Source organism: Typopeltis vanoorti, chromosome 1 (genome assembly GCF_054136105.1).
Source record: "Typopeltis vanoorti isolate ZY-2024b chromosome 1, IOZ_Tvanoo_1.0, whole genome shotgun sequence".
NCBI classification, from domain to species: Eukaryota; Metazoa; Arthropoda; class Arachnida; order Uropygi; family Thelyphonidae; genus Typopeltis; species Typopeltis vanoorti.
In genome coordinates, this window is record NC_143549.1 from 173,697,037 (window position 1) to 173,722,433 (window position 25,397).

At 35.8% G+C, this 25,397-nt stretch overlaps 1 protein-coding gene across 2 annotated transcripts in view; it reads left to right on the forward strand.

Annotated features, from left to right (window-relative positions):
* The window catches only part of LOC150110651 (uncharacterized), a 368,437-nt gene that overhangs the window by 44,426 nt on the left and 298,614 nt on the right, over positions 1 to 25,397 (forward strand). For both annotated transcript variants that reach the window (XM_090400018.1, XM_090400012.1), the window contains exon 3: positions 7,293 to 8,648. In XM_090400018.1, coding sequence (XP_090256144.1) covers positions 7,410 to 8,648 — 1,239 coding nt within the window. In that variant the 5' untranslated portion in view covers positions 7,293 to 7,409. The remainder of the gene's footprint in view (positions 1 to 7,292; positions 8,649 to 25,397) is intronic.

Sequence of the window (25,397 nt, forward strand, 5' to 3'; positions counted from 1 at the left end):
CTCGATGAGTCCTTGGACTCCCTGGAGGTGTAATAATAATAATAATTTATTAAACAATAAGCAGATGTCACTGTCAGTTTTAAACATGGGTATTTGATTGCTTTGGATTTATGTTAAGTGCCTACTTTATAGTCTCTTTCACTGATACGTGTTAAACTAGAGAAATGTGAGCTCTGAAGTTTGTAGACATATATTTACAAGAAAGAAGAAGTCTATGGATGTGATGGGATGCCATGTTTCAGGCCTATCTGTTTGGTAAATTGGTGACAAACTGGGCCATCCCAGGTCAACACACAGCGATACCATACCGAGATGGAAGCACAGGGAGTCAGCTGCTACCCACAGTGGATGGCCTACCACAACTGAATGTGACCGTAGGGTACTATGAAGGATGTGTAAAACCACCATTCATCAGTCGACACGTTTAATGGTGGTTTCTGTTCAGAGTTCTGGGTATGTATCGACTGGAACACAAATCTGAACAGAAACATTCAGAACTGAGGCTCACAACTGTGGCTTTCCCTGATAGGACTAATATGCAAGCCCATTACCCAAACCAGCATGCAGCATTGTCTTCAGTGGTACTATGGAGTGATGAATCATGCTACACCCTCTACTGAGCAGATGGGCAGGTGTGGTGAATGCCTCTTAACCAGAATGTGTAACCCCAGCTATGAAATTTGGAAGTGCCAGTGTGATGCATGGGTCTGTTTTTCCTGGTTTGGCCTCAAACCTCTGTTTGTGGTGCTATGAACATTGACCTCAAAGAGGTATCTGAACATTTTGGACAATGCAGTGCTTTGTCCAGAAAGTTCAGATACCAGAAAAAAAAAGTCACTGAAAATAAACAAAACAGCAAACCCTGCTTAAGTCCTCCTGTACTAAGCTTTTCTTCAGGACTTGTATAGTTCAGCTTGCTGTACTAAGATTTTCTTCTGGACTTGTACTGTTCAGGTTGCTATTGAATGTTAAAAAAAAAAAAACTTCAATTCTTGTATTGAGATTTTTCTTTGGCTTTTTCCTGTTGCTATAATGGTTGTAAATGGGTCCTCCACATTCTTGGAATGGTTAGACCATCATTTTTGTTCAGATTAGGATTGTGTTTGAGCAATTCACATGCTTCTTTAAATTTCCTCTCGAACCAGATTTTGGTGTGGTGTAGGGAGTTGGTACCTTTCCAATCAATTCTGTGGTATGTCTGGAGTGCGTGGTCTGAAAGGCTGCTTTTCCAAAATGGAGGTATTTAATGTAGTTTGTGTTCGTCCTTCCTAATTGGGATGGTTTGCCCTATTTCCCAAAACGTGGTTTGATGGTAAGTTTCATGTGCATTGCATTTTGTAAACCCCTGACTTGAGCAGGATTTTTTTTTTTTTTTAAACATTCAATAGCAACCTGAACAGTACAAGTCCAGAAGAAAATCTTAGTATAGCAACCTGAACTGTACAAATCCTGAAGGAAAGCTTAGTACGGGAGGACTTTAGCAGGTTTTTTTTTTACCACTAGAGGTCAGGCTAAGTAAAAGATCAATTAACAGCATAGATTCGATTTACCTATTTACCTTTGTAGAGTGCAAGAGCATGTAGCTTGTCTTCATATACACATATATTTTTCTGATGATGACCTCAATACAGGCGTCAAAACGTCAAGTGTTATTTTATTAATAAGTAAAATGATCATTTCGACACGTGTTTTGTGTCCCTAAATTTGTAAATATGAATAATTGTAACCAAATCTACATAGAGTGGGGGAACAATGTGTTCATTTTAAGATATACATTATGATATACAGATGTATTAAAAAAACAATGAACGGGGATGCTATGTTTGGTTGGTATATTGATTACTCAAAGGTGTAAATATGTGAACCATCATTAATAAGTCATGAGAATGGAAAATGTAAAGGAAAAATAAATCTGAGTAGAAATACATTTATTAATTGCAAACAAATTATTAATAATTGATATTTGTGATATGTACATCTTATAAGTTGCTGGGTAGAGTAAATAGCACATGTTCCTATTAAGTCTAGACATCAATAAGTGAATTTATGATGACATAATTAAAAAAAAAAATTTACGAGGAGAGGAAAAGAGATTTGTTTGCCAAGTATGAATAACCAATAATAAACAGCGACTATAGGAAGAGGTTAATCCAATGAATTAATAAGGTGATTCATTTAGGCATGGCAGGAATACATGTGGTTTGATGGAGCAGCAACTCATCTCATGAAATTTTATTTTTCTGGTTTATGTATATTTTGCATATTTTTCTAAGAATTTTTTTTTGTTTACTGAGACTCAGTATACATTTTTTGCAATAATAGGATATGTAATATCCGATCATTTTTGGAATTATCCACACTTTCAGGAATCCTACATTCATTAGTTTTTTTTAATTTTTTTTTTTTTAGTGTTAGTAATTGATAATAGATATCTCACATATGCTAGTAGTTTTGCAGATCAACAACTTTTTATAATATATTGAAGTATTCATTTTTATTCAGGAATAGATAAATTTTGACTGCTGTTGTTTCCGAAGACTAGAATTTTAAAAATGTCCCTATACTGTTAAAATTTTCAACTTCAATAGATGCTGTACTGCACAAGCAAGAAAAACAAGTGGCTTTGTTTATCACTATACAATAAACAGATATTTAACATCTGTCTACTATATTTAGGACAGTTAGTGTAATTAGAGACAACTCGAATGACACACTTATGGGAAAACACTCCTATCCAACACAATAACCAATCACAGCCACTAGGTGCCATTGTCTCTGTGCTTGCCCTGCCTCTCCTTTTGGGCATTTTAAACCACTGGAACAATAAGAATTTGACTCACTGTGCCATCTGTACGTCTGTTCAAAGGGCTCAAAGGTGTATGTATTTGCGACCACACACACACACCCAGGCTATTAATGCAAATCTGATGCAATGTTTAAGCATCGAAAAGCATCCTCTTCATGAAGCATTAGTGTGTTGTGTTTAATTTTAGGAATCACATGAAGCCAGGAAATAATTAGGAAAGTCTTTAGCAGCAATAAATAGCAATATCAGTGATATTGCTATTCTGTGGATGTGCATTGCACACCTAGCACATCCGGAATATTCGCCCCTGACATATGTTTCATGCAAATTATGAAATCGCACAATCCATGAACTGTATAACACGCTTGCACAATTCATGAAATTAGCAGAAAACGTAATGCTCATTTCATGAATTGGGTGCATCTCATGATAAACTGGTGAAGAGCATTTATATAATGTGACAATTAAGTTTTAGATTTGGGTACATAGTTACAGCATATAAATAGATGACAAAACGGATGAAGAGTGATAAAATAGTTTTAATTCAAAAACTTTTATTACATAAAAATAGTTGTGTACGTTGACAAATCACTAGAAAAATATTATTACCAAACTTCTTTCGTTACAGCTAACAAGTAAACAATTAAGGATTTTCACAAGACTTGTTTGGATGGCATGAAAAGTTAGGTTAGGTAGTTACAAGGAACTTGATTTTTTCAAACAGCTATATTTCTTATTTGTACAACGTGTTTTATGAGAGCATCTTTTGAATCCTTGTCCATTACTAACAGAAAGTTGGCAAACTAGAGCTCTGATGCCAAGGTCTATGGTTGGTACTTTGTTTATAGATAATCCCTGAAAAATCAACCTTTTCAAAACAATTTCTCTCAAGCCAATTTTCAGTAACTCCACCTTTGGTTCCAATTCTGTATTTCCCTTTTTTCCTGTCAAGAACTACCAAGTTTGCTGGATCTCCTCTACTACGATCAAAAGATGGTACAAACACATTTACACAATTTACCTAATAGTGATGATTCGTCACATAATATATATATATATATAAGCTGCGGGTCATGCTCTTGTAAAAACGTTGTACAAACAAGCAAGTTGTTTGCAACTACCTAACCTAACCAGTTAGTCAAGTGTTGCAGTAAATTTGTACCTAACATCAGAATTCCTTTCATCGTATTTAGTAAAGTTAGTTTCTCATTGGCGTGAGTTGCATGACCCACGGCTTATATAATATGTGATGATTAGGTTTTGAACATCCATATTTGTTAAATTTTAGATCCCTAAATGGAACCTAACCTAACGAACTGTACAAGCGTGTTATACAGTTCATGGAATGAGCAAAAGTGTTGCACATTCTGTGAATTGTGCGATTTCACAATCTGTGCGTAACACACACACACATATATATGTTACCGGCAAATTGTGAAAAGCAGGCATTCTATAGAATGCCTATAGAATTTCATACTCTGTCAAAAAAGCCTAGTTTTTTGGCAAAGTATGAAATGTCTGTTTGTTTTTTTTAATATTTTATATACTTTCATTTACCTAGGCATTATATATAGAATGCTAAATACTACTTCAGCTGTATTTTCATTTTGAAGTTTTAAATTTTGCCGCCATGGGGAGGTTAGGTTAGGTTAGGTGCTGGCGGCTGTTATGAGTGTGACAGACGATGGTTTTTACCGACTTGGAACTGCTCAAGGAATTTTAAACCAACTCTATGCCAGATCGCAAACAATTCACTTTATGACTCAAGGACTTACTGAGATTTGGAGACGTTCCTGACCACGAAATAGCTCTCCGGTCAGCTGCTTCTGCTCAGTCCATGGGTAGCAGCCAAGGGTTCATGAGGTGTACTTGCAAGACCAAGTGCTGAAATTTGAAGTGCTTTTGTATGAAAAAGGCAGTTAAGTGCAATTCAAAATGCCATTCCAGAACATCTCCAACTCTCAGTAAGTCCTTGAGACATAAAGTGGCGTGTGATCTGGCGTAGAGTTGGTTTAAAATTCCTTCAGCAGTTCCAAGTTGGTAAAAACCATCGTCTGTTACACTCATAACAACCGCCAGCACCTAACCTAACCTATCCTTCCCATGGCGGCAAAATTTAAACCTAACCTAACCTCCCATGGCAGCAACATTTAAAACTTCAAAATGAAAATATATCCGAAATAGTATTTGTCATTCTATATAATGCCTAGGTATTCTGCACAATGCCTAGGGAAAGTATGTAAAATATTAAAAAAATACAAGCATTTCATACTTTGCCAAAAAACGCCTAGGCATTCAATAGAATGCTTGCTTTTCACACTTAGCCGGTAACATATATATTTAATAACTTTCATTCTTTTTCCTCAGTGTGCTTTTCATCCATTACATTTCTTGTAGTGTTACAAGGAAAAGATGTAAATCAAGCATAGTTTCTATTAAGCCTCCCCGCCTCCCCAGACACACGTGTGAAACACACTTTGTGGGCATGCCTAACAGTAAATAACCAAAAAAGAAAGAGTAAATAACCAGGAAGTCAGTATCCTCTCCATTCCAGGGTGCAGCATTAAAGTGTTTTCCCAGGCTGCCTGCCAGATCTACATGGGCAAGAACCTTTTGATAATGCATCAGGAGTCTTTCTGATCAGGTAGCAAATAATCCTGCTGCCACTGAAACTCGTTTCAATTGTGCCTGAAGGGAGTTTGAATATAGTGGTGTGCAAGGATTGCTGCTAAAGCCATGCATGTACAAAAAATCAGTGTGGGATTTTTGTGTGGGAGGCATTTTCACAAAACTCATTCTCATGCTGTATATCCCTACTCTTTCATTATTATCTGACATCACCAACGACGAAAGATGACAAACAATTTGGATCTGAAAAAAACCTTCCACAAAAAATAAAGATGCAAGATGCAATTAAAAAAAAAAAAGAAAATTTCACATACAACAAAAAAAACCTCACTACCACTTTACCATCATCATCGATTTTGGATATGTGCTTTCAAGGAGTGTTCAGGCTACTGTGACAGCACTTCATGATTAAGTTTATTATTATGTTAATCTCCTATCAACAATTTGCCTCCAAATTAGTCTAATACTTGTCAGCACTTCAATATTGTATCTAATATTTCATTTTTCTAAGGCACTTCTAAATGAATCAATCCTCATAGACCTTGGTCTTCCTCTGGGTTTTTTTTCCTGCCACTGCAAAATTTTTATACCTTTATATTTGAGCATTTCTGCTCAAATATTATCTACTCCAACTGTCTTTCCACATTTCTAGTTTTTTTACAGCTTTTTCTACCTCAAGTATTGATATGCTCCTGTTTGCATTCCTCTTGAAAATTTTCTATTATGGTTCTGTCACTGCTTGTTTCATGTAATAGTCCTTCAAAGTAACTACTCCAGACATCTAGGATATCCTTATCTTCATTTTGCATGTCACCTTTATCATCTTTGATTCCTTTTACAATACTCTTCCTCCATTTCTAAGCTTTTATCAATATCCTCCAGAATATTTTACCACCTTCATGATATATACCATCTATATTCTTCCCATCACTTTTGTTTTGTTACTTTCACATATACCTTAGCTCTCATACATTTTTCTCTGTATTCTTTTAGAGCATATGCTGACTTATTTGCTAGGAATTTTCAGCATGCTTTCTTATTTTCTAGGACTACGTCTTTAACTTCTTGTGTCTACCAAGACATTCTTATTTTTCTATCCTTGCAGACAACTTGACCATATGCCTCCCTAGCTGAATCATGCTGTTTTCTTTAGAGTTTGCCACTGAGACTCCAAGGTTTGGTTCTTGTTTTTGAAGTGTTTCATTCTTTCTTCAATAATGTTTGTATGATTGTATCTACAGTTTTCCCATTCCCAGTCACATTTCCATGATTTCTCAACTCTTTGTTGTAACGTGAAAATCTGGTCCTGACAACTTCGTGATATTGTCTATCAGCTGGCTAGTTATCATAGAAATTACTTCAAAATTCCAAGATACAAAATAGCATAATAAAGTTGGTTGAATTTTAAATAAATGATAAATTCAACTAACTTTTTATGATTGTTGTGACTTAAAATTGCAATAATAATTTTTATAAGACTAAGAAATTCTGTTTATTAGTAGAGAGAATAGCATTTGCTTTTAAAATTTCCAGTTTATGCACTAGTGGGCAGTTGCATACTCTGAAAAATATATTTTTTGGATGCCCATACTTTAAGAATAAATGATGCTTATATTTTCTAATTAATTAAAATTAAAAATAATTTAAAAAAACTTACAAAAAAACAAATGAGTTCTAAATGAAAAGGTTAATTATATTTAGACAATAAAATGTTTAAGCATATCAAGAATATATGCTACTGTAACTTAAATGTTTTCTAATCTAATATTGATTTTTCAGTAAGATAAAATTTATACCTGCTACTGTTTTAATGTTATTAATTTAAAAATAATTTTAATAGTAGATTTTTTTTTTCCAGATTTCTCTAATGTGAAAAAATGCTGAAGATGCTTGTGACATAGAGTGCTTATTTTTCTATTTATTAAATGCAATTTAGATATCAGAATCTAAATTGCATTTTGATGATGATTTGCCTATGGAATATTATAAGAAAAAGAAGAAATATAAAAAAGAAACCAATTGTGGAGAAATGGTTAGGGATAATACAAACCAGGGTCATTCAGCTGAACAAATTTTAGATGCAGTTGCAGTCTATAACACCAAAAATAATCAAGACATTAAGGTTCATAAGAAATTAAAATGTCTAAATAAAAAAAAAAATCATCTGAATTCATTATCTCTTGTAACTATTTTAAAAGATCAAAAAAGTCCTACTGTTCTTGCACAAGTGGATGACCATGATAAAAATAACTCATATGAACATGGTATGCCATTAGAAATTCAAAATTCTTTTGAAAAGTTGCATAATATTCAGAAAAAAAGGAAGAAAAAGAAAGAAAGAGAGATTAATGAGAACTTGAATCATTTGAATAGAAATAAAGAAAACCCTACTATTGTTACACAAATGGATGACCACGATGAAAATAATTCACATGAACATGGCATGCCATTTGAAACTCAAAATTCTTTAGAAAAGTTGCATAATATTCATAGAAAAAAGAAGAAAAAGAAAGAAAGAGAAATGAATGATAATTTGAATCAGTTAAATAGAAATAAAGAAAACCTTACTGTTACTACACAAGTGGATGACTGTGATAAAAATAACTCATATGAACATGATATGCCATCAGAAACTCAAAATTCTTCTGAAAGTCATAAAAAAAGGAAGAAAAAGAGAGAAAGAGAAATTAATGATAAATTGAGTCATTTGAATAGAAATTCTGCAGTTTCTATGATTTCTTCAGAGCTTAATTCTGTAAATAATTCTGAAAGAAGTATTTCAGAAGCCTCAGAATGTTTTAAATATTCCTGTGAGATAAGTAGATCAACTCATTACCATCTTAAAAAAATGAAAAAACATCACAAAGAAGGAGCTACACTTGAAACTATTCTTCCAAGTGAAAATAAATTGCATGATAAGAAATTACATCATGTTGAAGCAAGCTCTGTCTCTCAAAGTATCAAAAAAATTGACCATTGCAAAAGAAGAAAGAAAAATAAACATTTGAAAAATAATAATGCTAACACCCAAGACATTTCATTTTTGACTCGCAGTCATTTTAATTCATCAGATAATGCTCTAAATGTGGATTCCACTGAAAGTATTGTTGATCTTCCTAAGACACGAGCATTGAAATCTTCTAAGCTAAAATCCTTATTAGAAACTGGAAGGCACTCATCTGAGAAGAGAATAGAATTTGAGTATAATACTGAGGTATGTACACTAAATATTTGTTTTTGATATAAAATAAAATTTTTTATATTCAATATGAGAATATTGTCTAGTACAGTTTGATACTTATGTATCAAACTGTACTAGACATTTAATACATAAAAGACACTTTCTTAGTCTTCCACTTTTTATTATTTTTTTTGGATTTCAGAGGAAGGAGCAATGGATAGGGTGGAAATGATGTTGACTATTAAGTTTGAAGATAGTTTTGTTTTTGATATAACATTGTTTATATTCAATATGAGAATATTGTTTGTTTATGGTACTGAGGTATGTAACTGTACCAGACATTTAATACATAAACACACTTTCTTAGTCTTCCACTTTTTGTCTTTTCTTGGATTTCAGTGGGCAGGAGCAATGGATAGGGTGGAAATGACATTGACTTTTAGGTTTGAAGATAAGTGATGAATATAACACATAAAAGTTGATTGTGATATAAATGCTAGTTCTTAAAGAGATAAGAAAATTTTCACAGGCTGATAAGTTATCCCTGGAAGTTGCATAAAAATAATGAGCATGGAAGTTTTCCCATGGAGATGGGTGGGCGAGTGGAATTTCTTTTATTATTAATCACACACAAAAGAAGTTGCAAAACGAATAACACACAAGTTTTGTGTGCTATTGGTTTTGTGTGTGTGTGTGTGTAACTGGTTAAAGAAGAGAGAAGGAACATATTGATGTTTTTCTTGAAAAGGCTATAGATTGTACATTTCTATTGAATACAGCATGAGGAAGGCTGTTTCAGGAGACAGAGGTAAATGGAATAAAAGGACAAAACAAATGGTCCATTAAGATTGAAGCTAGACTGCGATTGGAACATTGGCCAGCAGCTGCATGTGTTTTTAAAGAGAATATTAAGTTTAGAAGCATGGATGAAAGTGGAAGAATAATCTAAGCCAATTCAGTTGAACATTGTTCCTGAAAATATCTGTAGAAAAGGCAGAAATAAAATGTTTATTAGAAAGTGATTTGAGTGAGTGAGTCTGTGAGAGAGGTCACCTGTTAACTTGACTTCTTTTTTGTGGATAGCATCAGGCATTTTTACACAGGATTGTGGTGTACCATCCCAAATTTGAAAACAGTCTTTTGAAGTTTGGCAAATTTGGAATTTGTATAGGGTTATCAGCAGTACATGTGAGAAGTAGTTTCTCTTTAGCAGAGAAGGATATTTCTCTGCTAAATCTATGAGTGTTTTTTTTTGGAAGCCAAGGATGATATGAATTTGTTTGTGCCAGGAATGACATGGAGGCATATATTAGCCTAAGAAAACAAATCTGATGTTTGTGTTGTCTGGAAATCTGGATGTTATCAAATGTAAGGGAAGATGAATGAGACCTTTCTTGCAAGAAATAGGACTGCAATTTTGGTAGAAATCAAGTTGACCAGTCCTCACCTTTGGAGAATAATTAAGGGGCAGTTTGGCACTACCACTAATGTACTAAGCATTGTGGAAAAGAGATGGAGCTAGAAGAGGAATTTTGGAAACACCACCTCAATGATTTTAGTTACTGAGATAAAGAAGACAAAAATTGTTGACAGGAAGCTATTAGTAGTGTAAACTTAATTATATAGTACTTTCATAGTATCCACTATAGATGTGAGAATACATATCGGGAATCACTGATATCATGACTGCCAATATGTTCAAGATGCTTCTAAATGAGGATTAGAATTGAGGAAATTGCATCACAAAAGAAATCAAAGATCAGAGATGACATAAAAACAGAAGAGAAGTATATTCCAGATGTTGGAGTAATTATTAAATGACATAAATAGTAACAGAATAATCATAAAAATATCCAGAAGGAAAGTAGTCCTGAGGATATATTCATAATAGAAATAGAAAAAAATTGTGAGAATTATGAAATTTGAAAAGGTGGCTAGAGTAGATGGTATTAAACCTGAAATGTTCAAATGTAGAGTACAAAAACCTTTGCAGTGGCTACACTTGTAGAATTTGGAAGGCTGGTTAGAAGATTGAATTCTGGAACACTGGAGTAGGGTTTTTCATATTACTTTGTACAAAAAGGAAAATGAAACTAAATTATAGAAGAATTTCTCTGTAGAGAGTTCTTGGTAGGATTTTTTGAGAAGAGGCTATGAAAAATTGTGGAAAAGAAACTTGGAGAAGAACAATTGGGTTTAAGTCAAATCTGCCAGGATCAGATTTTTTTTTTTTTTTTTTTTACTTTAAGATGAATAGTTGAGAACTCATGGGAATATAACAAGGATCTGTATAAAACTTTTAGGTCTGGAGAGGTGCATATGATAAGGTACCAAGAGACATGCTATTCAAAATGCCACAGTTATACTGTACATTGGATGTTTTATACACAGCTGTATACAACTTAAATTTTAAAGCAGCAGTTAGTATTGAAGGAGGTATAAGAAGATGGTTTAGTGTAAAATCATGTGTAAGATAAAGGTGCACTATCTTTGTTGTTATTCATAATATTTAACTCTCACTATAACAAACTCCTAGGAATCATAAGGCTAATTTTTACAGTGGATAGTTTGTTATAGTGAATTTCTTTTAGAAATTCACTATAACACCATTTTGCATATGGAGCTTTGGTCAGGACTTTTCGGTAGTTTGTTGGAGAGATAGTTTTGTAGATGTTGAAAGTTTACTTTTCATTTGGTTAGACTATAATAAATTTAGTTTACTCCTTTATCCAAGTGTGAGCAAACAAAGTTTGTGCCTGAAAGCATCTTCAGGACTGGGGTAAGGTGGTACAACACCAGCAACTCATTCCAAAGATGGAGCAAGCTAACATCACTCCTATCTCAGTATCTCCCATAATGCAAAACACATCTCCTTGCAGATATGTATAATGTTATGCATTAAGGGAAAGGCCACTACCCAGACTAGTTTCGACCTTTATTGAGGTCTCCTCAGTGGGAGCCAGGCCCAAGTGGAGATACCAGGCAGAAGCATTAGCAAGGTCATCTCTACCTATAGGAGTTGCCAAATGGTGTACCACCTTTTTATTAAATTACTCTGGATTTAGAGAAAGATGTTGAAAGTTTATTTTTCACTTGGTTAGACTATAATAAATTTAGTTTAATCCTTTATCCAAGTGTAAGCAAACAAAGTTTGCGCCTGAAAGTATCTTCAGGACTGGGCCTGGCTCCCACTGAAGAGACCTCAATAAAGGTCGTAACTAGTCTGGGTAGTGGCCCTTCCCTTAATGCATAACATTATACATATCCGCAAGGAGATGTGTTTTGCATTATGGAAGATACTGAGATAGGAGTGATGTTAGCTTGCTCCACCTTTGCAACGAGTTGCCCAGTGTTGTACCACCTTACCCCAGTCCTGAAGATACTTTCAGGCACAAACTTTGTTTGTCCACACTTGGATAAAGGATTAAACTAAATTTATTATATTCTAACCAAGTGAAAAATAAACTTTCAACATCTTTCTCTAAATCCAGAGTAATTTAATAAAAAGGTGGCACACCGTTTGGCAACTCCTATAGGTGGAGATGACCTTGCTAATGCTTCTGCCTGGTATCTCCACTTGGGCTTGCTCCCACTGAAGAGGCCTCAATAAAGATTGAAACTGGTCCGGGTAGTGGCCCTTCCCTTAATGCATAACATTATACATATCCGCAAGGAGATATGATTTGCATTATGGGAGATGGGAGATACTGAGATAGGAGTGATGTTAGCTAGCTCCACCTTTGCAATGAGTTACCCGGTGTTGTACCACCTTACCCCAGTCCTAAAGATACTTTCAGGTGCAAACTTTGTTTGCTCACACTTGGATAAAGGATTAAACTAAATTTATTATAGTTTTGTAGACCTTACTCCTTGCTCCTTTACTCACAACTTCTTTATACAGTTTCCAAAGATGGCTTCTTGTTCTATCCACTTCTTCCATTTGATGAAAAATTTCTTCCACATTAACTTGGTAACAGCTCCTGACTAACTTATATGTCTTGATCATATCGTGTCTTGATCACTCTCTTCCTTCTATTCATGAGACATTGCAAATTGCATTCTCTCAATCTATCTTCATACTCCACATTCCAAAGACTAGTTACCACTTTTGTGAATCTTCTTTGGATCCTTTCTAATCTTCCTCATCACCATGAAACCAGTGACCAAATCTGTGCATATTATGCCTGATCAGGGCCTTATACAATGGAACCATAACCTTTATTTCTGCATGTCAAGATCATCTGCATCAGCCATAATCTGACATGTCTACCAAAAACCTTTGCAAAATCTAAGTATAGAACATCTCCCTGTCCAATATATGCATCACCTTGTCATAGTACTTAAGGAATAAGTACTCAAACCTGTGCTGACAATCAGAGAAAATACTGCTGTTATTAACCCATTTCTTTATCCTAGCTTTCATTAATCTCTACAATACCTTAACCACAACTCTAGATATCTATAATTTGTAGCCACAGTCTTACCACCACCTTTGTGAAGTGGAGCAATTTTATCTTCTTTCCACTCTCTTGGAACAGCAAAATTTTGAGTGCTGTTGTATGTCAAAGCTACTGCTAACAGTACAGGTCTCAAGGAAGATATTGTGGAGGATTTTTTCTACTGAAAACTTGGGTATTTTTCATCCTTCTAAACAGGCAAACTGGCCTATGACCAATGTATTTACAGACATAGAACACTTCCAGAATTATGGTAGCCTACACTAGTCCCAGCCAGGAAGTAGTAACTTGAATTCCAATACTGATATCCTAGATACTCCTATATGCTAACAATAATAAAATTTTTTTGCCTTGTTGTCATTGGGCTTATTTAGTTCCTCATATACCCCATGCTTGCTCACAATTAAGCCATCCTCTTCCATTTTCTCTACACCTTAGCTTCTCATGATTTCACACTTATGAGGGTGAAATGTCCTGATGAATTGTTCACTAAATACCTTATTGTGTCATCTACAGCAGTTACTAATCTACCACCTTCATTCATTAACATCATCTTACCATAATCATTCTTCCTTATACTTACTACATGTTGGAAAAACTCTTGTAGGATTTTTTCTTAGCCTGATTTCTGCTCATACTGTTGATAAGAAAAGCAAAACAGAGTCATCTTCCTGGCCTGCTTTTTAAACTCATGTAAGTGATTGTTGCCATTATTCATCTTGAGCTGCCTCCACAGCTCCTTCTTTCAGATTTCATTCTTAATTCCTTCATTCATCCATTTAACACCTACCTTATTCAACCTTTTGACCTTTGGAATACATTCAAATGTTAATATTATTAAATATCTTTTGGTCATTTCCTGCAAGCAGCATGTATCCCCTTTTCAGAACTCCTCATTCCATGCTATAGCTACAATCTGTCTGCTACACAGTGTCAGCTTCACATAATCACTGGCCTTGTACTTCCTCACATGTCCTTTCCTTACAGAAGTTTTTATGTTGTTGATTACACTACCCATTCTAATTACCTCATGGTCATTCTCACCAACTAGTTAAGTGTGACACCCCCCCCCCTCACAATCACATCATCCAATGAAGTGGTTATAATGGTGCTTGCTATAGTGAGAGTTGACTATATTATGATAGTTTTCAGCCCTCCACCAGCAGGCATAAACTCATGTAGGGTGGCAACTGCATCGACTCCATCAATCTGCCTCGCTGGAAACTTTTTTGCTGGCCTGATTGGCCAAGTGGTTAGTGCACCTGCTCTCTGACCAACAGGCTGCAGGTTCAAATCCTGCCATGGACCTGGATGTTTGTGATTGTCTTAGGTGGAAGATGAATTTCAGTGCATGGTGTGAGACCACTGCCCTGCTTATTGGAGGTCTGAAGTGGCTTGAAAAAGTAGTTCCATGTTTGGTCTCAAGAGCAGGGTTCAGTTTGTGATGAACAACCCTTATGAATTGGAATAATCCTTGCAAACATTCAATCATCTGTTTACCAAAACATCATTCCTACTTGATCAATTGCTAAGAGATTTAAGATGTCTAAAAATTCCTTCCTCCTGTTATATCATTAGGTAAATAATCTTGTCCCTCAAGCGTTATTCTCTCTCTTCTGAATGACCAATGTTCACATATACACTTTAAAAATAAATATTAACATCTTCTGCAACCACCGCTGAGTCATTTTCAGAATTGTTTCAAAAGAACTGGTTTTGCTTAATTAATTTTTAGAGTTAACCCTCTTTATCTATTTATAGAAGCTTTTTTTGATTAATCTTAGCATTTCTACCTATTCAAATTTCATTTGACATTCTGTAATTAGCAGTTTAGTTAAGCTTAATTGTTGCTTATATCTGTTATACTTAATAATTGATTTATGAGATGAGATCAATACTCTTTCCATAGTTGTTTTCTTATGTTTCTTTAAGATTTTGATTATTCATCCAGCTGAACCCAGGTTATTGCACAATTTACTCATAAGGAAAATTAAACATTAGATGATGCAAGATATCTCTCAGTGCTATTCATTTTGTATTTGTGTCTTTCCATTTAAACAATGTTTCCCAATTAATACTTTTTAATTCTTAACATACCATTAAAGTTAGCTTTTTTTTGAAATTTCACCCTGGATGCTTTATTATTTCCTCCTCCCCAATACTGTCTTAATTCTTTTTCCAAGGTCAAATGAATCCTGTCATAGTGGTTCATTAAAGATCAATCTAGGAATTCATGATTGATCTTTAATTCCTCTGATGTTGTTATTAAATTCAAGATCTTATCCCCTTTAATAGCACCTCATACATGATTACTTTAGGTTACTATCATGAAATTGCTCAGAAATTTAATGACTGTCAGTTATATTATCAGCTCTTTCATTCTCTCAGTCAGTATTCTATATTAAAATCCTCATTATTAATACTATACTTTTCCTTATCTCCTTAAGCTACTAGCATGTAATATTATTACTACTTCCATTATGTACTCCCTTACCAGTTATGCACCGTATCTCAAATTCTTCTCCTGAATAGGAATTCATTGTGTCATCAATCTGAAACAACTAAATCTTCTCTTATAAGCAGTAACACATCCTCCTCCTACTTTACTTATTCATTCTCTTCTGACAATATTATAATTGTCGAGACTTGTAAATTCCCATAATGTGCAACTTAATTTTCTCCAGTTAATAATTTTAACTGCATGAGTGGATTTTTAAGTTTCATATATATATATATATATATATATATATATATATATATATATATATATATATATATATATATATATATATATATTTTTTTTTGGAGCCTGTGTAGCTCAGTAGAAGTGGCGTTTGCACTCTACAGCGCTTGACCGCACGACGAAAGGCGTTCGAATCTAGTTGCCGACTAGAAGAACTTTTTCTAAGCCTTTTCTCGACCGGTTCCAGAGTTAGTCGATCTCTGGCACGGGCTAGCGGGTTTTCCCTCCCGGAAACTCAGGTTTTTCCTCCCGAAACTCGGGTTTTTCGTCCAGTAAACTCAAGAAAATTGGCCGTCGAACCCATACTATTTTCAGACATTAAATATATTGTGTTAGGGTTACGGACCACCAGATGGCGGCACTTACTAGCAGCCTTCTTCACTGTATGCTGATTAATTAGTGATAGCCTTGGGCCAGCTATCTCTGATTGGCTACCAGTGGAGATTGAACTGCCCACTCAGTCTCCAAAAGTTAGATAGGGCTAAAAAATGGCCTTGCCTACTCCCTATATGGGAACAAAGGCATTAGCTTATTTTTTTTTTTTTTAAATATATATATATATTTTCCCCACTGTAAATGCAAACATCTTTCTGTTATTACTTGAAATATCGTTCAGATTTAGATCCAGTCAAAATATTGTATTGAATATAAATACAATATTTATTGTATTTATATTCAATACAAAACATACACAGCGAATATTGCAAAAATCAAATGCATATATTACATTTTTTGCCTTTTACCGTTTGGTACTAAAGACGATGCAGGCTGTTCTGGTAAAATATGAAATACTGTCCTTTTTTTTTTTGAGTCTGTTTCTGCTTTTTCTCATTGTTCGCGGGATTTTTTTTTTATTTTTTTATCAGCCACTTATCCATCTCAGGGTTAAATTTTTTAACGTAGAATAGATCAAATAATATCACTACTTACCGATACTGCACACCACAGACTGATAACATGAAATTAGTGAATATTACCTGAATAAGGGAATTCCCAGACCAGGAACATTTTTCTCTTTTGTGACTTTTCTCCCTTTACGGTAATTATGCCTAACGCGAAACAGACAGCAAAGGCAAACGTGCATATGATTGGTGTGGTATTAACAAAAGATCGCGCAACTGAAAGATAAAAGCATAGCTGACAATTGAGTTGAAATGCTAACTCTCTTCAACCGAATTCCATACGTGAAACTGCCATAACATTCATTATATATATATATATTACTTAGTTTTAACACTTTTACGAATTTTAAACGTTTGGTTGAATTTTATTGCTGCCTTGGGAAATTGAACTCACGCACATCTAATTAATAACAATAGTTTTCAGTTAGATATTGTGTTTGCCATGCAACATATGGTTTTGTTTCAGTGTATATAGCATAGTTTCTGTATGAGGGGACATGTGATTCATTAATTAGTGTGTTTTTATCCCAGTTGTCTCTAATTGCACTATTTGTTGAGAAATATATTACACAGACTCCTCATACCTTATTCACTGGCATAATAAAAGTACTTGTTTTTATTGCCTCTGCAGTATAGTGGCTGTTAGGGAGGGCGTGTTGTTTATCACTGCAAGCGAGTTACTATCTCCCCACATGAACTTGTTTAAGCTTTTTTTCATGTGTGAAGTATATGAGAAACTTTTATTGGTAACAGAAAACTAGCTCGGATGACAATGATAATATAAAACGAGTTTTGATCAGTCCCTGATTGATGAAAGGGACAGGAAGATTTGGAGCTTCCCCGGAGAGCATTCGAAGTAAATACAATTAACTACTGCTTTGAAATGAAACATATGAATAAGCAATATTTACTAATATTTATTAAGCGCCAAAACACGCAGGAAGCAAAGTTTGTGAACCAACAGCAATGTGTGAATTTTTCCATTAAAATATAAAAAATAACAAAAAAGAAATAATAAATAATAAAAGTTAAATACGTTTCTTTTAAAATAAAAAAATCTACTTAGTCTTAAAACATTTCAAATTTGTTTTCATTATTTCGTGGCCCCCCTCAACAAAACCTACAGTCCCCAAGGGTGCCGCGGCCCACAGTTTGGGAAGCGCTGCTCTATACGATCAACTTTACATTATTACTAATCTCCTATCAACAATTTTTGACCAAATTAGTCTATTTGTTAGTAAACCAATATTGTTGTATTGCAAGTTTTTTAAGGCACTTCTGATTGAATTAATCAATCTAGATCTTGGTCTTCCTCAGGATCTTTTTCCTTCCATCTTGGCACCAAACACCCATTTTGTTATCTCGCCCATTCTGTTTAAGTTACATACCACCACCTTAGATTAGTGCTGCTCACACATTTTTGAATGCTAACAGTTTCAAGTTCCATCCTAATATCATCATTTTTAATGATTCCTTGATGCCATCTGTTCAGGTACCTAATTTATTCTAAGAACTCTCATACCTGTGGTTTCTAATCTTTGATCAAGTACTTATGTCTAACCCCACTCTTAGATCCATAACTTAACACTAGTTTGAACACTGTGTTATACACTGCTAGTTTAGTGTTTTGGCTGATTTCACTCTTATTTTATATAAATTTATTCAACTGGGTCCCCACCATCCTACTTTGCTTATTGTAAAATATTTACCAACAACAAATATTTTTTGTTGTTGGTAAATTTTGTTGTTGGACAAAGGTCATCCATTTAGAATGCAACTGAAATTTTCTATGTTCTGCCTATTTTTTTTTTTTTTTTTTAGTTGGGGTCTTTTTATTGCTGAATTTCACCAAATTTATTATAGCTGTTCAATTTAGTTACAGACTCCTGGAGATTTGCACGGATGTGTTTAGGAGTACAACATTATCTGCATAAAGCAGAGAGCTGTTTGATATCTCCAATTCATATATCTGGTTTAATGCCACTTTCTTCTTTCATTATGTGATCCATATAGATGAAGAATAAGACTGGAGATAATGTACATTACACCTGATTTTACATCAGATGACATCTTGCTACATTTCCTTCAATTCTAACTTATAACTTAAATATAAAGCATGTATTGCTCTTTATAATGTTCTGTTTACTTCATATAATTGAAGCATTTTGAAAAGCTTTTCTTTGGCCTTTTTTCCAGCTCTACAAGATCCTTACTATATTTCTATGGAATTAGCAAGGATCATGATTCCCTGAATTCCTTACTATTAAATCTGGGTGGTAATGTAATTAATCTTTTAATTCTCAACTTAGTTAACATAAGAGCATAGTCTTAAATAATCACAGTTTTAGATCATTTTTCCTACTAACATAAACCTCAGAATTTTTGTCATTTATCTTGCTCATATTTAAATCACTTACTCTAGTCCAGCAAATACACTTGACCCCTCTTACTATAAAATTGCCATAAAACATGGATTATATGGCATCAGCTATAAAGAGGTATTAGCTTAGCTCGTTTCTTCATTTAGATAATGATGATGCTGCACTGTTAACAAAATGCATTTTTTCTTCCTTTTAATTTTTTGAACACTGGTACTGTTTGTTTAATCAATCGGCTGTAGGATTTGCTACTTAAAAAATTAATTTCTGGAGACTCCTTGGTTACATATACCGTTTATAAAGGCTTACTAAGACATTTTAGAACTCAGAACAAATTCTGTGGTCACTATTTTTATTTCTTTCCCATTATTTGTTACTAATGTTCTCGGGATCTAGCTGTATAATTTTCTATGAATCTGTTTGCTTTGCATTTGCAGTTATCACTGTATAGTAAGTACAGTAGTGAACAAATTAATCTGAACAAGCCGAATTTTCGTCAAGGTTGGTGTTGGTTTGGGTACTGCTAATTCGATTTTAAAGAGGTTTAGGGAGACAGGTATTCTTTCTCCTGACAGAAAAGGAAAATGTTGGTGAAAAAGGGAAACTACACTTACTCAAGATCATTTACTAGTTAGGAAAAGCAAAATGAATCCAAGATTGTCTTCTGTAGACTTAAATAGAGAATTGGCAGCTAGTGGGATTAATGTTTCTTACATGACAATCCATCGAAGATTGGTGGAAGCAGAGAGGACTGCCAACAGACCAAAAAAGAAACAACTGTTGACAAAGGCTGTGCAGATAAAGAGACTCCAAGGGCAAAAGTGTACAAAGATTGGACTGTTTAGAAGTGGAAGAAGGTCATATTCTCAGATGAGAGCCATTTCTTTGTTCAAGAAGAGTAAATCAGAGGCTGAGTAGACCTCCTGCTTCAACACGCTCCTAAACACCCAGCTAAAAGAGGTTGTGGGGTTGCTTTACACATGATGGTCCAGGATCACTTGTGCCTGTTGATGGTATGATGAAAAGTGACTAATATATAAAAATATTGGAGAAAATTCACAGTGAAGAATTTATGGAGATACAACACATTTTGTTAGAATAATTACTTTACTTATCATTAGCTACTGGATGGGTCTGCAGGTAGTGGAACGGCTGCAGATATGTAAGCCAGCTGCAATGAGGAGAAACCTGAGCAGTCTCAAACCGAGACGATAGTGCTAATAGGGCACTACCAAACACTGTAACATGGTCAGGTCATCATATAATGGTCATACTGCATCGTCCGTTGTGTGGGTTACTAAAGGATGCATTCTGGTTTTAGGCAGAGGGACCTGTCCGAAAAATATGTTACAGTCTCCCTTAGACACCATTCCTCAGCACTCTGCTAGAGGAAACTCCATCAGATTATTGCTTTAGGCAACTGGAACATTTTTTCTCTGATGGAAGGAAAAGGAACTGGTCGAGGAAGCCAGCCGCTACCAACTAGATTTAGTTGGGCTTTCCTCGACCAAGAGGAGAGGCTCTGGAACTGTTGACCTGGATGAGGAGTGGAAGCTCTACTACTCTGGTGTGAGCACAACAATGTCTGCTCAGACAGGTGTGGGGATATTCACAAGCCCCGGCTGTCAGACGGTGTTGCTGAGTGGATCCCATTGGGTACGGGTATGTGTGTTAAGGCTCCAGATGAAAAACCACAACTTGGCTGTGGTGCAAGCCTATGCACCTAATCTGGAGTCAGATTACTCTCCCTTCTTAGAGGAAGTGGATGCTGCTTTTGACAGGGTGGCAGACATGGAATCAGTCCTGCTAATGGGTGACTTCATATGCACATGTTGGAACAGATGACCAGACATGGAGGAGTGTGGCTGGGAGGAACGGAGACCCTGACCTTAGCGTGAATGGGTTGAAATTATTGGACTTCTGCTGTACAAACAGCTTGTCTGTAATGAATACTTCCTTCCAACACCGAGAAGTCCAAAAGCATACCTGGTACAGGGATACACTTCGACACAGGTCTCTAATTGACTTCTTTATAGTCTCAGCAGACCTATTTTCCTCAGTACTGGACTTCGTGTGAAGAGAGGGGCAGAACTGTCAACTGACAATCACCTTGTTGTCTGCACTCTACGGCTACAGAAACCAAATGCTATCATCAACACTGGTTGACCTAAGCAGCTATATCGCATCAAATGGGAGGCATTGGAAAGTGAGGCTGTGAGGAAAAAATTTACAGATAGCATCTCCTCCAGGTTCAATGAGATTCCCAGACATACTGCAGATGTTGAGGAGGAGTGGGAGCTGTTCAAAACAGCTGTCACTGCCTCTGCACTCTCATGCTGTGGCAAAAAGCGGCTCGACATGGCGATGGGCAGTGAGAAAAGGACACCTGGTGGAACCAAGAGGTCCAAAAAGCTGTCTGGGCAAAAAAAGGAGGCCTACTGAACATGGCTTAGGGTCAGGTCACCTGAGATACGTTTCCAGTACACTGAGGTGCAAAAAGCTGCTGCTGAGGCAGTAAAGACAGCAAAGTAGAGGGCTTGGGAATTCTTTGGAGAAAGATTAGACTCATCCTATGCAAATGCAAACAAGGTATTCTGGCAGACCATCCGCTGCCTTCAAGGGAGGAAATCGTGCACAGCAAGGGCAATTAAGGCCTCTGATGGTGCACTTTTAACAACCGAGAAGGATATCCTCCACAGATGGAGGAAATACTTTGAGGGTCTTCTTAACTCAGGTGGCCCGGCAGCTGTGGACATCCAAGAGGTGAAAATTGGGGCAATGACTAGCCTCACAGCGGAAGAGGTCCATTTAGCAATAAAATTGCTAAAATTGAGCAGGGTTGCTGGTGATGATGAAATTCGGCCTGAAATGCTAAAAGCCTTAAATTGAGACGGTGTTATCTAGCTGACTCGAGTGTGTCAGCCAGAGGATATCTGGGCGAGCACCAAATCAGCGGCATTCAGGTATAATGATACCTGTCTTCAAGAAGGGAGACCGTAGAGATTGCAGCAACCACTGTGGCATCTCTCTCTCTGCTCAGCCTGCCTGGGAATGTATATGCTAGGTGCTTGGAAAGAAGGTGCAGGAGCGTAGTTGAGTCAAAGTTCCAAGAAGAACAATGTGGCTTTCATCCTGTTAGTAGCACAACTGACCAAATCTTCACTTTAAAGCAAGTCTTTGAGAAATCTTGAGAATATGCCAAGAATGTCTACACATGTTTTGTGGACTTGGAGAAGGCATATGACTGAATTCCTTGGGATAAGCTTTGGTAAGTAGTACAGGAGTATGGAGTGGATGGCCAGCTATTAGCTGCCATCAAGTCCCTGTTTGAATGCCCAGAGTTTTGTGTCAGGGTAAACATCACAAAGACTGAACTTTTCACAGTCTCCATTGGTCTTTGCCAAGGGTATGATCTGTCACCCCTCCTTTTCATAATATTTATGGACTGGATTGATAGGCACAGCCGAGGCAGTGAGTGTATTAGAATTGGAAGATGTAGGATGTCTGTTTTTTGCAGATGACCTAGTTCTGCTTAACTCTGCAGATGACCTCCAGCAGACCCTGGATAGGTTTGTGGCTGTTTGTGCAGAAGCCAGGATGAAGATCAGTGTGGCCAAAATGGAAACATTTGTGGTCTCCCAGTGCACTCTACATGTGAGTGGAGTCCCACTGAGGCAGGTGGAGCAGTTTAAATATCTTGGGTCCATATTCATGAGTGATGGAAAGTGGGATGCAGAGCTAGATACTCGAATTGGCTCAGCAAGTGCAATATTGCAGGAGCGTGGCTGTTCAGTAGTATTGAAGTTGGAGTTAAGCCAGAAGGAAAAGCTGGCTGTGTTCAATACCGTCTATGTCCCCATCCTCACCTATGGTCACGAGAGCTGGATAATGACCGAAAAAATGCGGACACGAATTCAAGCGGCTTAAATGAGGTTCCTTCGACAGTTGCAGGGCTGACAAGAATCGACAGAGTCAGAAGCTCTGCAATTCGGGAAACCCTCAATACTCAACCGCTGCTTCTTCGTGTCGAGAGATCACAGTTACGATGATATGGGCACCTGGTCAGAATGCCACAAGAGAGGCCTCTCCAGCAGGCCCTCTTTCCCAAGCCAGAATGGGAGGCCACGCATAAGGCCAAGAACTTGCTGGATAGATTATATCCAAAACCTTGGGTAGACACGTCTGGGAGTCCCACCAGAATACCTGAGCTTTGTGGCAGAGGATCGTGATCATTGGAAGTCCCTCTTGCAGCTGCTATCCCCACAACCCAATTAGGAAAGGTGGGCTTTGAAGATGGATGGATCATTAAGAAAGTGACATTCGACATTTCGACCTCTGTATTGAGGTCATCATCAGGATATGATGTAGAGGATACAAGCTACATGACAACACACTACTTAAAAGTAAGATGAATCTAAATGTTTGTTAATCATTTACCTTAGCCTGACTTCTGTTGGAAAAAAAGAACTACATTAAACAATTTCTAAAGTCCTCTCGTATTAAGATTTTCTTTTGTTTGGGGTTGTTCTGGATGCTATACAGATCGAAGATGAGTCCTCCAAATTCTTGGAATAATTAATTCATTCTTGTTCAGATTTGGATGGTGTTCCAGCATTTCACAGGCTTCTTTGAATTTTCTTTCAAAACAGGTTTTGGTGCAGTTTAGGGACTTGGTGCCTTAAATAAAAAAATATTGGAGAAACGAGTGTCCCACAGATCCAGAAAGACAAATAAGAGCTCATCTTCCAACGGGATCTTGCTCCATGCCACACCTCAAAAAAAGTGAAAGAGTTCCTCAAAAATCACAACATCAATTGCTTCAGTGGTCGGGGTAAGAAAAAAATATTGCAGAAACGAGTGCCCCATAGATCCAGAAAGACAAATAAGAACTCATCTTCCAATGGGATCTTGTCCCATGCCACACTCCAAAAAAAAAGTGAGAGTTCCTCAAAAATCACAACATCCAATTGGTTCAGTGGCCAGGCAATTCTCCTAACATTAAGCCAATAGAAAATTTGTGGGCCACAGTGAAAAAGAGACTTAGAAAATTAAATTGTTATACAGAGGATAATTTGATACAGTTTATTATAAAATTATGGTTTCGAGATACAAAAATAAGAAAAATGTGTTCTACGTTGGTAGAATCCATTCCTAAGTGAATTAATGAACTTATTAGGAACAGAGGAGCATATATGATTTATTAGGTAAAGTTGGAGTTTAAATTTTGTACTTATTTTCTTGAAAAATTAAAATTTTTCTTTAAAATATGTGTGTGTTCAGATTAATTTGTTCGCTACTGTACAAATTGGTAAATGCTGCCTGTCATCAGCAAAACCAGGTCTTTTTACAACGGAGAATTGGTACTATATAACATTTACAAATACAGCAAACAAAATAAAAGACCATTGAAATTATTATGAATATCACATTTCTGGTAAGTATGATTTAATCTTCTTCTTCTTCCTAACATGGAATTTAGGCCATGTGGCCTGTTCCGGTCTCATGCCATCTCTTTCTTGGTCTTCCGATTTTTTTTTCCCACTTATTTTGTATCTGTATAATATTTTTGGTAGTCTGCTGTTGTCCATTCGATTTAAATGTTCTAGCCATTTTTGTTTATGCTGTCTTATGTAGTAATTAATTGGTTTTATTTTCAGGGATTGTATTCTTCATTTGTTTTGTGGTCCCACTTTGTATATCCAGCTGTTTTTCTGAGGAACTTCATTTCTGCTGTTTGAATTTGTTTTTCATCTTCCCTTTTCATGGTCCATGTTTCACTTCCGTATAGTAGAGTCGGTTTTGACAAGACATTATATAGTCTGATTATAGTGTGTTTTGTACCAGGGATGGCTTAAATATATTATTTATTATGCCGTTTACTTTGGCAAAGTTTGATATTTTAGTGTCTATGTCTTTTTCTTCTTCGTATGATAGATCACATCCCAAGTATCTGAAAGTGTTTACTTGTTCTAGTGTTTTATTATCTATCACTATTTTACTTCTTATTGGGTTTTCTCCTTTGAATGCCATTATTTTTGTTTTTTCTTTGGATATTGTCATATTATATTGCTTTGAGATATCATTTAATGATTTGAATGATCTTTGTAAGTCATCTTCTGATGTAGCTAATACTATTTGATCATCTGCAAATAGTAGTGTATCTATCTTCATTTGTGGGGTCATTTGTATACCAAATGGGTTATGCTGTTTCCAGATTGTTACTATTTCATTTATATATATATATATTGAAAAGCAGAGGTGAGAGGGTACATCCTTGTTGTACTCCTCTTGATATATCTTTC